The 17518-nt window shown below is 44.4% G+C and overlaps 1 protein-coding gene across 1 annotated transcript in view; it reads left to right on the top strand.

Moving 5' to 3' along the window:
* Nucleotides 1-3885: 3885 nt before the first annotated feature.
* Nucleotides 3886-17518, top strand: part of MAT1A (methionine adenosyltransferase 1A) — a 15478-nt gene continuing 1845 nt past the window's right edge. The window contains exons 1-8 of the mRNA XM_011355451.1: nucleotides 3886-4218; nucleotides 7507-7584; nucleotides 8513-8635; nucleotides 10542-10654; nucleotides 11100-11243; nucleotides 15290-15508; nucleotides 16668-16850; nucleotides 17162-17295. Coding sequence (XP_011353753.1) covers nucleotides 4125-4218; nucleotides 7507-7584; nucleotides 8513-8635; nucleotides 10542-10654; nucleotides 11100-11243; nucleotides 15290-15508; nucleotides 16668-16850; nucleotides 17162-17295 — 1088 coding nt within the window. The 5' untranslated portion in view covers nucleotides 3886-4124. The remainder of the gene's footprint in view (nucleotides 4219-7506; nucleotides 7585-8512; nucleotides 8636-10541; nucleotides 10655-11099; nucleotides 11244-15289; nucleotides 15509-16667; nucleotides 16851-17161; nucleotides 17296-17518) is intronic.

Below are 17518 nucleotides of genomic sequence, written 5' to 3'. Positions count from 1 at the left end.
TGAGTGAAATAAGTCAGACAGTGAAAGATAAATACCATATGATTTCACTTATATGTGGAATCTAAGGAACAAAGTAATCAAACACAGACTCACAAATATAGTGGATTTCCTGGTGACGGACAGAGGGGAGGGAGATTGGGGAGCTGGCAGAATGGGATGAAAGGTTAAAGAAGTACAAATTAGTAGTTGATAGTTGGTCATGGGGATGGGGGGCACGGCAGAGGGAATGCAGTTAGCATTAATATGATGGTTAGGTGGAGGGAGGGAGCAATTGGGGGGATCGTTTTATAAACTATATAGATGTCTAACCAATGTACTATATACTTGAAACTAATTTAAATAAATAAATTTTTAAAAAAGTAAATCTTGAAAATATTTCATGTGGTTGTTATGCCATTTAAGTTAAGGAATCTTAACTTAAGGTCTACGGTCATGCCACCCTGAACACGCCCAATCCCATCTGACCTCAGAAGCTAAGCAGGGTTAGTACTTGGATGGGAGACCACCTAGGAAGACCAGGTGCTGTAGGCTTAAAAGAAAAAAAAAGATTAAGGAAGCTTCTCCCTGAAGTTTAGAAATGTGTGCAGCTAAACAGCATTTAAGAAGTGGATGCACGTTCCACATCTGCATCCAGAGTTTCAGGTCATCAGAATGGCCCTTTCTTCTCCTTGTGGCATAGCCATAAGACATGGCAGTGCAGGGGCCAGCGAAGGGCACCATCCAGCCAGGTGCTTTCCACTAGTTGTGCTGCCTCATGGTGTTACCTGGGATCAGGTGCCCTCAGAGCTTCTTTATGAAATTGCTCAATGTGGTTTACATACATCGCTTGCTAAAAATCTAGTCTTCCATCTGGTATTTTACATATAGAGATTCATCAGGGGTGAAATTGACTGAAAGTGAGATTTTTTTCCAAAGCCAAGTTTCTTCAGAGACTTATCAGCAACAACTCAGAGTCAAGGGTTGCTGCATGGAAGTGAGATCAACTGTAGGCCTTTGACACACCAAATTGTAATCCGTGGGGCTGGGGAGTGGCATTGGGACAACTTATGCATAAGGGAGAACAGTCTGTGCATAAAGAAGGCTTTAATTTGAGTTTGTTATGGCAAATTAGGGCTACGAAGTCCTTGTGGGCTCAACTCTCTAAGTAAATACATCTTTGCTAAGATCTGCCAATTCTTTCTGAAAGGGATAGATTGAAGCTATGACTGAAGCACTTTAACTCTTGGTTGAAGTGCTATTTCTTTTACCTAACTGTTAAAACTTTGTTCCAAAGGGAAATCTTTTGGCTAGTTCAGCATTGTCAAGGCCTTGCATTTTATCTTTTTACAAAAGCATGCCAATGACTATCTTTACTGCAGCATTGTAGTGTTATTAAACAAAGAAGTTGAAAATAGCCATCAGAGAATGAATGGTTCAACCATTTATGGTACATCCTATTGTGGGATATTGTTCAAGTGGTAAAAAATGAGATCTATCTGTACATAGAGGTATGAAAAGAAGACCGTAGTATATTGTGAAAAAAAAGAGCAAGTTGCAAAATAACATATACAAACATACCTTGTTTTGTTGCATTTTGCTTTATTGTGCTTCACAGTGTGTTGTGTCTTACGAATTGAAGGCAAGACCCTCCACCAGCAAAAAAGATCACAACTCACTTTATTGCAATACTTTATTGTGGTGGTCTGGAACCAAGCCCTCGGTATCTCTGAGGTACGCCTACATATGATGATCTATTTTTGTTCAGAAAAAAAAAATTATATATATGTACATAGAAGATGCTTAATAATAATAATAATAATAATAGGTAATATTTATTAAACTCTGTGCGCTACCACTATGCTCATTACTCACACATCTAAATGATCTCATTTAGTTTTCACAACAATGCTATGAAGTAGGTAATGGTTTAATTGATTTACAGATGAGGAAACAGCAGCCTGGAGAGATTATCAAGACTGCCCAGGATTCATAGTAGATTAGAGACAAAAATGAGACTCCAAGCTGAAGCCTGCACTCTCAACCACCATGCTTGGTGTGCTTCTTGAAGAAATATAAGGTGGCCCAGGATTCATTTAGTAGGGATATCATATGAGACTCATACATGAGATGGGTACTGAACAAGGTGACATCTAGATCCTTCTCTCACTCTGAATTTGTGTCCAGAATGCAAAAGCCTTCTACATATGTTTCTTAAAGTGCCACCTCTTTGTACAGGAAATTTTCCCACCCCACTCCACCAAGTGCCTCTCCATTCTATGATGCTCTTATTCATTTTGGAATTCAGATTGCTGTTAGGCTGCTTTGTGTTCCGACTTCTTGCTAGCTCTTGGAACCTTGGTGAGTACTCGATAGTTAAATTTCATCTTGTTCTCAAAGCAAATTTGAAACATAGTGGCCTCCATTCAGCTGCTAGGGTAACCTAGGTCTACAGTTCACATTAAACATTAGCTCATATTGCCTCCAGATTTGGAACCAATGTACCCAGAAGAAACATACAAAGGGACAATGATGTTGAAATATTTTAAGTGCAAATAGGATTCCTGTGTGCTGACAAAGACTAGGCTATATAGTCTAAAGTCCCTGTTTGATTTCTATCTTTTCCCGGGGCCGTTCCCTCTGAACTTCTAGCAGTCTGTGCCTGAGCATTTTTGCTTACTCATTGTTAAATGCCACTGATGAAATACGTGTACGTGAAATCTCTAGCTTTATCCCAGAAGAGGTCTCCTCAATATAGTTTTAATTGCTTGGATGGATAGTGTTGCTACTGCTGATCGATATGGCAAAACTCAAGATTTAGAGTCTCAGAAAAAATTTTTTTAAATGCTCATATTGTAAGTATAGAGGAGATTTGGTCACCAGAATTGGTAGTTGAAGCTATTACATCCTAACTTTTGCTTCCCACAGTCCAATATTTGATGCACCAGGTTTTGGATGATTACTTTTTATTGCTTTCTAGTGGGAACTAGTTTCTTCACCCATTCTCATTCTCTATGATCTCAATTCTCTATTGTCCCTTGGGCCCGAGGAAATAGCTAGATCTGAGAGTGAGAGAGAATGAAGTGAGAGATTGCTGTCATTTAGTGCATGAATTGGTTAAAGATACAATCCTGTCTACTTTTTTTGGTCAAAGCAAAAATAATGCAGGAGTTATGTGAGCAGGATGTTTATCAAGTATATGAAACTGAACATGTAGATGTTAATTTATCATCTGGAAGCTTGAAGAAATTGTCAGAACAATTTCCCTGTAATGAATCTGTCTCTCAAGAGTCCTTTTCCAAAAAACATTGTTCTCTATAATCTGTCTAGACACTTTTTTAAATATCTTGCTTCTTAACGTGACTGCCAGCATCTTAGAGAGGTTGACAGTTTAGATGATTTTTATTAGTAGAATAATATGGACTCAAAAGATTTTCCTCTAAAATGAGTCTGTTGTGTAACATCTAAGCTGACTCAGAATACAGGTGCATGCTCTTTCTCTGAGAAGGTAGAATAAGGGGAAGAGCCCAATCCAGAAAAGGTAGGTGGCAGGGGGGTGCACCCAACATCAAAGGCCACCCTGTTTTGTAATCTCAGCCTAAACCACATCTCTGGAAAAGAGTTTCTTGCTGCCTGTTTGTATTCCTGAGTAACCACAGCCCCCACCCTCCAGTGTGGGATGTTAACCTTGGAGATTAGCCACAGAGCTGAAGCAGAGTCCCATAGGAGCTTCAGTTCTGCAGAATCTATACAGCCTTCTTTCCCATACATTGACCAGATGCTTAGGGCTTGGGAAATCAGAGCTAAGGACTGAAATTCCTCAAGGTAAGAAGACCCTCCCTGCCAGGAAATGGACTCCTCCAATTTTCTCACATGATTATGCAGGCGCTTTCACTTTTCCATATATAGGAGTCACTCAGGAGCAAGGTCTGACCAGTTGGAGGCAGTGACACATCCATATTCAGTCCTTCCCTTTTCACCCATCCTCACCTGACTCTTGAATGCTCACAAGCAGTTAGGCAGAAGTGATCCCTGTGATTCCACCAAAAAACAAGCCTGTCGTGTCTGAAGAAAAAAAATAATAAAACTCAGTAAAGTCAGCATTAAAATTGTCGCCTTGAAGAATCTGAGTGGAGAAGTGTGAAAAGATGAATGGATCAGTGGATGGCTTGCGTGACCATTCTCTAAGTGAAGAAGAAAATTTTATGTTCACATCAGAATCTGTAGGAGAGGGACACCCAGGTAAGTAAGTTGTCCTGGACTGTTGGTGATCTGTACTGAGGGAGTCACTTTTACTAAAGATCTTAAAAACATTTAGTTACTATAAGGGATCTCTGGAGGAACAATATGAAGTATTTTTTAGTTTATTTGTAGTTTTGTAAAACAACCACTCATTATATAAATGATAAGTTGTAAGTTAACGAAGCTGAGGGTCCATGCTGCTGCCACCATTGGCATCTTAGCGTGGTGGGGCTGCAACAGAGAACACACAGCTGGTTCTCTAAAGATGTCATACATATAAAAGGTATATTAGATATTAACATTATATATATATATATACATATATATATATATATATATATATATTTGAGTAAAGCTTTAATTTATTATCAATGAGCAACTTAAGTCAATGGAGAATATTCCCTCAAGACTGTGGGTCACTAAGTTTTGCATGTAAAGCTTATGTAGTTTAGAAATGAATGGCAGCACATTCTAGTAGATACTGAGATAGATCTCTAGATCTGGAAGTTTCAGATATGTTAAGAGAAGTATATGTGGCTTCCTGAAGAGGAAAAAAATTCAAGCACTTTTATGGTCTCTGAAAGGTAGGTTGACTAATGTGGGGAAACGAGACAGGCTTCCGTGGTGACAGTGAAGGCCATGATCAGAACCTCAAGTTCTAGGACAGTGGTTCTCAAACTTTGGGGAAAAACACAATTCTGAGCCCTACCCCAAGACTTTCTGATTTAGTAGATCTTGAGTGAGGCTCAAGAATTTGCATTTTTACTAAGTTCCCAGGAAATGCTGCTGCTGCAGGTATGAACTACTGTTTGAGAACTACTGTTTTAGGAAAACTCTGGGGGGCTAGATACACTGATTTATGTATTTAAGCACTTCTTCAAAATTCATTTGAGTGTTTGAAGCTTTGGGTAACTTATCATCAACTCTATCTTTTTTTTTTCATCTTTCTCATCCTTGTTCTTTCAAAAAAAGATTTAATTTTCATATCTTGTAACTCAGCTTTAGCCATCTCCATGCACTACTCCTTCCATACATTTTAACCACTGGCTCTCAGCTGGGGATGATTTCCCCCAAGGACATTTTATAATGTCTGGAAACATTTTTGTTGTTACTGTTATGGCTGGGGTGGTAGGGTAATACTGGCATTTAATGGATAAAGGCCAGGCATGCTTCTAAACATCCTGAATACACAAGATCAAACCCTTGCAAAAAAATAATTTTCTAGCCCCAAATGTCAATAGTGCTGCTGTGGAGAGACCTTGGCTTAACCTGGGTTTTGTATGTGACTTAACTCAGTTCAATGTAAATAGCCTCTTTCATTGTGCATAACTTTATAAAGTTTCTAGGTTTACTGTACTCATAATCTCAGATCCTTTGCTATATCTGACACATTCTAGACAGCTCCATGGCTTATGAACGCTATATACAGGTTAAGATTTGCTCCACCTGGAGGAAGTAGGTACTCTGGTATACAGTGGCAAGTGTTTTCATCGTACACACAGCAAAGTGTCTAGTGGACAGGGAATAGAAATACCAGCGAACCAGTTGGTTGGTTGTCTACTTAATGGCAGACCTTCAGTTTGTCTGATTCTACTTTCACTTGCCACCATAAATGAACTATCCAAGTAAGTCAGTTTCCAATAAGGCTTGGTGGCTTTCTCCCTGTCATTCCAGTGCTGAATTCCTCTCCACCAGAAAGATAAAATTAATACTACTTTTCCAACTTTCGAGAAAACCAACTATTGGCTATCCTAAGGCTACTAAGTGATAGCAGTAGATATTTCGAAAGCCTGAAGAAACAGTTCTTTAGATGTTACCTGAGTATGTCGAGTATCTTAATATTCTTGCTCAATTCCAGTTTTATCCCTAATATCTCTTCTCTCATTTCCCTGTGTGCATTGAGAACTTGTGACTTGCATCCTTTAAATAAGCAGAGTCATCCATGGTCAGAGTCCCGATGGCTAAGCCTAAAGTAGATATTTGAGCAGCAGCGGGCCTTCACTGTAGGGATGTGCAGAAGCTATGAATTCAGACAAACTTAGATTTATAGCCGATCTGCCACTGGCAGGAGGATATATAGAAAAACTCAAATATATGTTTTAACAGTTTCTGAAGGAAAAATTGAGGAATTCACCTTTAATGACCGATTAACATTTTTAATTACAGAACTTAATATGCACTTTTGAGAGCAGACCTGCTTGATTCTGGCTCTGGATTCTTAATTTAAAACTTTAAAAAAAATAAGAGGGAACGTTTAGAGGTGATGGGTATGTTTATTACCTTGATTGCAGTGATGGTAACACGAGTATATACATATGTCTAAACTAACCAAACTGTATACATTAATTATGTGCAGATTTTTCATATACCAATAATATCTCAATAAACTGAGAAAAAACTTTTGAATCTATTAAGAGCAGACTCTATGGGCATTTTGGACACTAAATGGGGTGTAATATGTATACATAGATGTCACTTTTATTTCTAAATTTGTGAGCATTGACAGTTCATATAACCCAAACCAAGAGTGGATTTTTCCACAGTGCCATTTAGTGGTCCTCATGCTCAACCATGTAGAGTCTTTAAAGCAATTATAGAATAAAGTCAAAGGCTAGCTCGTGTTGAACTCTCGTCAATCCCACCTTGACCGAGGAGGTCAAACCCAGATATTAAAACATCTAGCCTTCAGGAGGCTGAATGACTGTGGAGATTATCTGAGAGCTGCTTATGGAAATGTTCTGAAAAACAGCAATGATGCATAGAGGTTCTCTCATAGAGTCCTTATGGGTGGAGTCATGGAACTGGGCGTGGTGTTTTATACACTGTGCATTGCATCTTGTGGAACCTACCACACGATGCATCTTTTTGTCCCTTCTGATTTTACATCTTGGCACCTAATCTTATGTTATTAGCTATTTTGACTTCTATATCCAGGACTTTTCTAGATGTTAGGATTAAAGGGAATATGCTGAGGAATGAGAGACTTTTCAGGTGGGAGGGGGAAAAGAGGAGGAAGGAGGGTAAAGGGAGGGAGGGAATTGCTTTATACTCTTAGAACTGGTTTTGGAATATTTCTTTTTTAGGGAACTCTATGACTTTATACGTCATTGAAAATGCGGCAGAAGTAGGAAGAAATAAACATTTCAAAATTTTTCTAATTTCTTATATTTAAAAAGGTGTCTTTGGTAGACTTGATATGTAAACTGACAACCTATCTAATTATTTTAACATTTCAGTTTGTTATACCTAATATTTCTGTGATTCTTACCTATATTCATTCTTGTCCAGACAAGATCTGCGACCAGATCAGTGACGCAGTGTTGGATGCCCATCTCAAGCAGGACCCTAATGCCAAGGTGGCCTGTGGTGAGAAATGCCTGAGCCTTTCCTGCAGGAGACCTAAGTGGGCTGAGCTTGAACCCTTTACCTGTATCGAAGCCCTCAGCACAACAGAGGGTTAGGAGGGCCCCAGAGGTGATTAGGTCTAGCCCTCTCACTTTACCAGGGGATCATGAGTACAGCTGAATCAGGGTCTTAACCAAGGTCACGGAGTAGGGGTTCCCGGCATGGAGACCAGAACCTTACTCTCTTCACTGTTGGTTCCTGTCCTATCCACTGCACAGACTGATCTTTCCCTCTCTACTGTCACCCTAGCCCCTGTATTGAGGAGGATGGGATCTGTGCCCTTCTAAAGGTAGACTTCACCTTGATATCTTTTTATTTAATTTTTATTTTTCAGTTAGAGTTGTTAATATTATTTTATATTAGTTTCAAGTGTATAGCATAGTGATTAGACATTTATATAATTCATGAAGTGATCCTTCGATTAGTCTAGTCACCCCGATATCTTTGAAAATAACTGGAGGGAAAGTTGGCTGCCTTGATTCTTTGTTCAGTGGAGTTTTAGCAATAAGAGGGCTGGAGAGCCTCTCATATGTTGACTGCATTCTTTTGATAACTACATACAACCATTGTCTCATTTTAACCCACACAGCAGTCTTATTATTATCTTTATCTAACCGTTGAGGAAATAGACATAGAGAGGCTAAATAAGTTGTTCAAGATCACACGAGTAGTAAGTGCTTGTTATGAAAACTCAAGTGTGACCAGTTCTTTCCAAAGCATAGTTCTTCAGGCAGCATTTGAAGATGGTCAGCAACTATGCTGAAATTTACTCTTTTTATTAGCATTTTAATTTTCTGTCTGGAATCCATTTATTAGCAGTGAGAGAGATCTAGCCATAGAGTTTTCCTATGCTGGTGCATGGCCACTACCTTTTTTTCTTCTCTTCTAGAGACAGTGTGTAAGACAGGCATGGTGCTGCTGTGCGGGGAGATCACCTCCACGGCCATGGTGGACTACCAGCGGGTGGTGAGAGACACCATCAAGAACATTGGCTATGATGACTCTGCCAAGGGTGAGAGCAGCGCCCCAGTCTGAAATGCATGTTGGTCTCTGTTGGGAGAGCTCCCAATGCTGAATCACATCTGAAGTTCTTGGTCTTCTGGAAGTATAAGTAGCATGAGAGGGGAAAACAGAGACCGGGAGTCAAAGTCTCTGGTAACATGGTTACGGTGCCCCATTAAGCCAGCCATGTTTATCTGTGTTGACTCTGGTCTTAAGGTCCTGCCTTCTTGGAGCTTTGGAAGAGAAAAAAAGTTCCAAGTAAAAGGAGCTGCCCTCTGTTAGGGACATGTCCTCTGCTGGGCACTGGTGCTGGTCTCTTCGCATATGTCATTTTTCTTGATTGTTTGAGGAGCTCTGCTGTACTTCCTATGCAGATGAGAAAAATTGAGGCTTAGAGATGTAAATAATTCATATAAGATGACACAGTCAGTAAGTGGCTGCTCCATTTGGGACTCTTGCACTTTCTGCTAAACTGTGCTGCTTCCCACTGTAAATAAAAAGATGACTCAATCCAGCACTGGAACTAATGGTAGGTGAAGGAGGCAGGCTGGCCCAGGTTGACTGCCCTGGCAGGCAGCATGGGAGCCTGAAACCCAGAGAAGGGGCACAGGCCCTAGCAAAAGCTGAAAAAGAACATTGTGATCAGGTAGGGGTGAGAGCTGGACAGAACTAAGGGCCCTGTAAGAGTGTGCAGGCTAGGAAGGGGCCCTGCCTGGAGGGGCATCAGAGAACGGGGTGAGGGCCAGGTGCTGAGGGTTGGTGCACACTGACGTTTCAATCACTGGTTGTACAGGGTGACTAGTGGCATCTTTGTGGGTCAGGACAGGCTGGAATGATGCATCAAAATTTTATAAGTGGGAGAGCCACTCACTACGTGAGGCACAGACATACACTCGGTGCAGCCACCTTCTGACTCACGTTAGGTACTCACTCGAACACATGAATGTGTTGGGGAGTATATCAAGAATCACTGGGAAGAGAGCCAGTAAATAGAGGCCAATTCTCACATGGAGGCATTCATAGAGGAAATACGTTTTCCCAGAGCAGCAGTGTATTAGTTCAGTACATTTAATGCACATGCTCCTTGACTTAATGATGGAGTTACATCCCAATAACCCATCAAAAGTTGAAAGTATCATAAGTTAAAAATGTTTTTAATACATCTAAACTACGAACATCATAGCTTAGCCTAGCTACCTTAAATGTGCTTGGAACACTTACATTAGCCTGCAGTTAGACAAAATCATCCAATGCAGTGACACACTGTATAGGGTGTTGGTTGTTTGCCCTCGTGAGGGCATAGCTGACTGGGAGCTGAGGCTCACTGCTGCAGCCCAGTAACACAAGAGAATATTATACTGAATATCGATAGCCTAGGAAAAAATCAAAATTCAAAATTCGAAGTATGGTTTCTACTGAATGAGTATCACTTGGCCCATTGTAAAGTCGAACCATCCTAAGTCAGGGATCATCTATAGTTGGATTAGGCCTGCACCTAGGCTTCTGAAAGGCAGTGTTGGAAGGGCCCTGGGTTTTCAACCTGGATCCTTGGAGATACCTCTCGGAGAGGCCATGAGTCACCTGCCTGCTCTTCAGCCAGAGCAGCTGTAGATACTATCTGAATTTTATACTGCAATTCTGTGTATGATATATATTTCTAATCAAGGTATAATTTAATATAGTAAAATGCACAGCAGAAAATTTTCTTTGACTAAGGAGTTCCACATCATGGTAAGGATTCATGGACTTCCCCATCCTGGGCCTCAGCTGTGGGCCCACACAGATCCAAGCTAGTTAGAGACCACCCACCCCAACACAAAATGCCATGTCAGGAACGGAACAATCCAATGGGAAGCTCGAAGCCACCCTCTGCCTGATGTGTGTCCCCACTTAGCCTTGCTTTCCCTTCTGCCTAGGTTTTGACTTTAAGACCTGCAATGTGCTGGTGGCTTTGGAGCAGCAGTCCCCAGATATTGCCCAGTGTATCCATCTAGACAAAAACGAAAGGGATATCTGTGCTGGAGATCAGGTAACTAAACACCGAGCATGGGTACTGGGTCAGGACGTCAATGTAGCACAGCTTTTCTCAGCCCCTGCTCTGACATGTGTTGAAGAGCTAGCTGGGAATGTTCCTGAATAATGGATTAATCACGCTGTGGGGTGACCCCTCATCCTAGAGAAGTGCCAGGAGGTACATGCTTAGAAGGAGCTGCACGCCCCTGCTTCAGAACAGCAATTTGAGGGCATGGCCAGCTGTGCAAGGCTATGGTCACTGACACCAATTTGGGCTCATCTCTCCCTCCTAGAACTCTGAGCATCAGGTACCATGCCTTTCCCCCCACAAGTGCCCAGTACAAATGTTGCATACATGAGACACCCAGTACAGGTTGGGGAACAGCAAAGACTTAGATTTGAAGAAAGTCATCCTGTGTCTAAAGCGAGTGTTGCTCACTTGACTCTCTGCCCTGCTGCAGGGTTTGATGTTTGGCTATGCTACAGATGAGACAGAAGAGTGCATGCCCCTCACCATCATTCTCGCTCACAAACTCAATGCCCGGATGGCGGAACTGAGACGCTCCGGTGTCCTCCCCTGGCTGAGGCCCGACTCAAAGACTCAGGTGAGCATCTTCCTTTGCCTTCTTTTGTCTGGGAGCTCTCCCAAATCCTCTTGATTCTTATTACTATTAAAATCAAAATGTTCAGTCTCGGCACTCACAGAATTGTTGATTTCGATTAGAACTATTTATTTGAAAAATCTTTCCCTCCATTTTATCATGAAAAAATTTCAAAAATACCAAAAATTGAAAAGAACAGTTCTAAATATTTTTTGCCATCCTATCCTATGTTGACTCTGGTAATGTGATTCCCCAGTTCCTGCCACAGACTTACTTCTTAACTGGTTTTAGACTGTTGGTCACTGCCTTGCCACATTGCAGGTCTCTATGTCTTGAGCAAAGCCTGAACACCACGTAAACAAGGACCATCTGCATCTCACTACGGCTCTTTTTCATTGTTTCTCATAAAAACACTTTATCTTTGCTGTTTCTGACTCTCTGTCCCCTTGGGCCCTGACCACTACTGCAGTGTTGAAACTCCCAATGAAGTCTATATTTGAAGGCCCTGCAGTGATGCAAATGTCGGCACTCCTGGAGGTGTCCTGTCCATCTTCACTGTCCATGTCTCACCCTATTTAACCACCCCCCATGACCCCATGGCCCCTTTCCTCGAGCCTTCCATCCCTGGCTCCTCTTCCACATTCCAGAAGGTTCTTGGCACTTCTTCCACACTCCTTCCCCTTCTACCCACACCTGTGGATCCAATTTTCACCTCTACTCACTCAGTTCCCAAATCTTTCTCCTGCAGGTCTCTCCAAATCGCCAGCCCCATTTCTCATTCGCCCTATAAACAAATGTGCCCACGAGCCCATGGTGAGCTACCTCACTGTCATGTCCTACTCAGAGGAAAGGAATGTGATGGAGTGTCACCTTTCCCCCAGTCCTGCTCAGTGCCCTCTGTCTCCACTTCGCCTATGCTCCACCTTTCCCCATAAAGATCAGTGCCAGTCCCAGCCAGGGATTTTCCCGGCCGAGAAACTCCAGTTAATTTTCTTTGGGCTTCACTTCCAATTTCCTAATATCTGCTCAGAATCTTCTACAACTTTCTACTTCCTATGGGGAAGGAGGAAACCTTACTTGTTCTTCTGGTATTCAGAGCCTTTTATGGTCTTCCAATGCCACCTTTCTCTTTCTACCCGCCTGCAATCTTTGTTTAATCTGTGTTATTTCACTCATGTTTCCCATATTTCTTAGTGCTTTACCCTTGTGCGCCCACCCTGAACCTTACTTTGGCCCTTTCTTTGGTTCCTGCCTGTTCGTCAGAGGTCAGCAAAGTCCCCACCTTCTCATGGTTTCCTTAGGCACCACCAGATAGGGTCTTCTCTTGCCTCTGTACTTGGAATTTGGCTCATGTGAGTTTATAGCTCATCATGATACATGATGTGACTTGTCCACTACTCCAGCTGCACAGACATGCACCCTCCTCACCCCAAGTGTAAGGCCACACAGAGCAAAGGGTGCATATTGGCTGTTTCTGGGGCAAGGAAGCACATTTTTGGCCTAGAGGAATTCCACCTCACCATAGGGGCACACGTATCACAGCAGTGGGGCAGAATCAGCAGCATTCCTCAGCTGTTCTTCAAGGTCGTGGGGCATCAGAGTCAAATGCGAAGATCATGATGGTCCCAGAAGAAGGGAGTGCGCAGATGTTGGCATGCCCTGCCCATCCTGTATCCGAGGCTGTGCTGTGGAGTAGAGGATTACAGAAAAGGAAATCCCAGAACAAGGATGGAAGGAAGTGATGGCGTGGCTGAGCTTTCCTTTTCCTTCTGTGAGATGAGGACAGGAGCCTCTACCTGTCAGCCCAACTGAACTAGGAAAGGCTTCCTTTTTGCTTAGTAATAGAAGCTTTTCCAATCAAGAAGGCAGCAAAGGTGGGGGAGGGAAAGTGGAGATGAGGTGGGGTGAGGCTGGGAGGGGGTCTTTCAGAGTTTCCTTCTCTGCAAGGATACACTCTTCAAAATGCTGCTCTGAATACCAGAGCTGGCCTTGCTCCCCTGCCATGGGCGGTCCTGAGCCAGCCGGCAGTGGAAAGGGTGACATGATGAGGTAAGAGTGATGCTTGGAGCCCTTTGCTCTGCCACAGTTCTGTGGTTCTGCAGGGACGCTGCTTGGGGCTTGGGGCAGAACAGAAGATCAGAGAACAGCAGGGCAGTGGATACGGGCCTGAGCAGCATCTCAGAACACACAAGCCTTCTCCTGAGACTTGATGTGTCAAATTTGGTCCGGAGGCAGTCACAGGGCTTCCCTTCCTGGGAGACCCCCAACTCCAGCTCCCTCTTACAGGGCCCTGGGTGTACACAGCCCAGCAGTTAAGGGTTGTTCTCAGTCCACAGATGTTGGTATGTATCTGCCCATCTCACTAGGATCAGGCATCATGTGGGCAGGGCTCTCTCTCTTCCTCCTGACCCATCCTATTACTTTTTGGACAAGGCAGGACACAGAGTAAAAGTCTGATGTAAGTCCAGTGTTTGATGGATATCTAGGGGCCTTGGGCAGGCAGAGATCTTGCTGTAGACACAGCTGGAGGAAGGCACTGTTTGCTGCCCTGTGGTCCTATTGAGGCCCTGGGGGTGGTGCTATGCCCACCAGCCCTACCAGGGCCCTCTGGCATAGCTGCACCTCTGCAGGCCCCAGCACCCCTCACCCCTCCAGGTACTGCTCTTGTGGGTCCATACTACCTTGGGTAGCAGTGAGGCCTGAGGGTCTTGAGTGAAAGCCTTCTGCTAGGCAGAGCCCCAGGTAGCTACCAGTCCATGTAGCTCCAGATCAGAGCAGAGTTTTACTGGCTGTGTGATCTTGACCAAAGTACTTATGTTCTGGAACCTCAGCTTTCTTGTCTTTAAAGTGAGACTAGTAGCAGCTCTTCATAGTTTTTAGCATGGTTTCTGGCATACAGTGCACGCTCAGTCAATGCTAGTTTCTTTTCTCAGCCTCATCTGCCATCATCACCATCTCCTTCCCTCTCACAGTGTAAGCCCAGGGTGCCCAGGCTGCTCTCCTTGTCATAGTCAGAGCAGGCTGTGTCATGGGACTCTTACACTTACTGAAGTGTCAGTTAAGGACAGGGGGAAGAAGCATTTTGTCTGTGCTCCTATGGGAATGACACAAGCTCATGGAGCAAGCAGAGCACGGTCTAGCTCTTTGGTTTTTCACTGACCGGCTTGTGACTTCAGACAAGTTGTTTCACTTCTCATAGCCTTGTTTTTCTTATTTGTAAAGTAGAGATAATAATGCCTATCTTGCTGGGATGATTTAAATATTAATTGATAACGCATAGAATGGGCACAGAACTGACCCATGCTGGTGGAATTGATTTTAGATCTGTCCCTGTAGCCTGTTCTGCAAGGGCACAGTGGGCAGGTTTCATCCCTCAAGGTGCTCTCTGCTTTTCATTAACCAAAATCCCCAGAGCTGGCCATCCGGAGCTGGCAGGTCCCTCCATCTCAGCCATTCTGGCCTGTGTCCCTCTCACCCTGTCTCTATAGCCACGAAGTCTGCTCGTATTATATGCTTCCAGAGCTCCTCCACTGAAGGGCTGACACAGATAGCATGTGTCTGGTAGACTCCTGTGTCCTTGGTAGGAGCCAGAATAGCCTGGCCCTGGGCCATAGAGGGTCAAGAGAGGGCTTTAGCCAGGGGACATTTGTTGGCACCCAGAAAATTCTGAGATAGAAGGAGAGGAGTCTAGTGGGTCACAGAGAGGAAACTCTATAAAACCCCAAGTCTCCAAGTGGCACTAACCGTGGGTCTGATCACTTTGTGAGGATAGTCATGATGTCCCCCTGCCTCTCCCTCAGTCCAGGCTGATGTTAATTTAGTGGAATAACCACTATAAGGAATAGCTTAAGCAGCATGCGCAGTCATCTTATACCATTGGGCAACTATTCAAATACTAGAATGTGTCAAGTTAACTTTCCTGAAGGCCCTTTGTGGACAGGAGGCTCCCTGGCTCCCCTTGCCTACCTCCTGGGTATCTGCAACTGCAGCGATGTGTCCTCAGTCAGGGCAGGGCCTTATGATGTCTCTTCCTGCCCTCTGATCAACAGGTGACGGTTCAGTACATGCAGGACAATGGTGCAGTCATCCCTGTACGCATCCACACTATTGTCATCTCTGTGCAACACAACGAAGACATAACTCTGGGGGATATGCGCAAGGCCCTGAAGGAGCAGGTGATCAAGGCCGTGGTTCCGGCCAAGTACCTGGATGAAAACACCATTTACCACCTGCAGCCCAGTGGGCGCTTTGTCATTGGCGGTCCCCAGGTGCGCCCTGGTCTCTGAATGAGGCCCTGATGTGTGTGTTATTGGGGTTGCTCACCTCCCTGAGCACAAAGACTATACAAGGTGGCTTCGTGTGACTCAGCCAGGTCTGGCCCTGGGCAAAATGTGAAGTCATCTCACTCTCTGTGGGGCCTGTTGTGTCTCCATCAGTACCTGAGGAATTGGGGACATGTCCCCAGTATTCTTCCACAGGTGCTGCCTGGCCCTCCTACTCCAGACATCTCATAATTGATGTCATACTTGCCTATGTGGCTGCCTCCTCACCATTGCAAATGACTGACCTTTACCAGGTAGCTCTTACCAGGTCTTTACCACAAGTTACCTTCAACTCCCATGGGCACTACAGTGGGGCAGTTTGTTAGATGTGGACACATGCTGCCTCCTTTCTCCTTTACCTCAGAAGTGAGGAAGTGGAGATTGACATAGCCCCTTTGAGAGGCTGCTGACCACTGCCAAGGGACCTCAGCTATGGATGTGTTGCCACAAAGTGGAGTCCCCACAACAAGTCCTATGCCCAAATGTCATGCAGAAACACAGGATCAAATGAAGGAAAGGTCAAGCTTATTGTATTTTCTTGCATGACCTCTCAAAGGCTAGACATATGAGTGTGAACTGTGGTTCTCTAAGCAGGAGTATATAGTATGTACTTTCCTCAAATCATTTAACATAGAGCTCCTACCCCTTTTAAAACTCCCTTATTGACTGGTATTGCACAGAGTAGACACTTGAAGAAATGGGCAACATGGCATTTACTGGATGGCACCAGCGAGGGCCACAGCTCAGGGTGTATTGATTACAGCACAGTTTCTTCCTGCAGTTGGATGTCTCCACTGTGACTGACTCATAAAAACAAAAGCATTAGGAGCCGGCTGTGACTCCAGCTGGTCCATCATCTGCACTTGCTGATGCTCTGACAGGCTATCTGACTGTAGTAACTGGTCAGCGACTGAACTGGGATTAGAACCAGTTTCTGGCAGACTCCTAGCCAAGGAGCCTTTGAAACATGCCCCCAGGCAGCTTCAGGGTACCCTTTTCAAGCTGTAGTCAAGCAGCCATCACAGTGCTTCAGCTGTCCTCTCCTCTCAGCCATTTGGGGTCTCTGGTTCTCATCTCCCTCTGTGTTCTTCCTTTCCCTTTGCAGGGAGATGCGGGCGTCACTGGTCGTAAGATAATCGTGGACACCTATGGCGGCTGGGGGGCACATGGTGGAGGAGCCTTCTCTGGGAAGGACTACACCAAGGTGGACCGCTCTGCAGCTTATGCTGCCCGCTGGGTGGCCAAATCCCTGGTGAAAGCAGGGCTCTGCCGGAGAGTGCTTGTGCAGGTGGGTCAGACCCCACCAACTCCAGTGGGAAGGCCAGACACTTTGCCAAAGGATATGATTCTGTGTGTGTTGTGTTGGGCACTGTGGCCAGGACCCTGAAAACCTGGGAGAGGGAACACAAAACTTCAGGGCAAGCAGCATGCCCAGAATCTGCCCATCATGAAAATGGCAAGGATTTCTAGGCAGATGGGGGAGCTCGTTGGGCAAGAGATGTGTGGTTCCAGTTGCCCTTCCTGAGAATTTCAAGGTTTCTGTGAGGGGTGGACCACTGCACAGAGGCTTTGGTCCCTGACCCTGGTCTCTTCTGAAAGGTTTCCTATTCCATTGGTGTGGCTGAGCCACTGTCCATTTCCATCTTCACCTATGGAACCTCTCAGAAGACAGAGCGAGAGCTGCTAAATGTGGTGAATAAGAACTTCGACCTTCGGCCTGGCATCATTGTCAGGTAAAAGTGCCACCCCACCACTGTTAGGCAGGCCCTTTCTCCTCCTATATGCAGATCTTCAGCTCAACTGAAAGGGAAACAAGAAAGATTTTTCAGCCTCCCAGAAGCAGGAGGGTCTTCAAGCTCCTGGCCCTGCACAGTGCCCACCTAGCCTGGTTTCCAGGCTGAAGGGGCTGCGTGAGATCCCTGCTGGCCCAGCAGTTGCTAAGTCCAGGTGGGGCTG

Source organism: Pteropus vampyrus, unplaced genomic scaffold (assembly GCF_000151845.1).
Source record: "Pteropus vampyrus isolate Shadow unplaced genomic scaffold, Pvam_2.0 Scaffold20, whole genome shotgun sequence".
Taxonomy (NCBI): Eukaryota; Metazoa; Chordata; class Mammalia; order Chiroptera; family Pteropodidae; genus Pteropus; species Pteropus vampyrus.
Note: the sequence above shows the minus strand (reverse complement) of the source record. Positions and strands in the feature narration are given on the sequence as shown.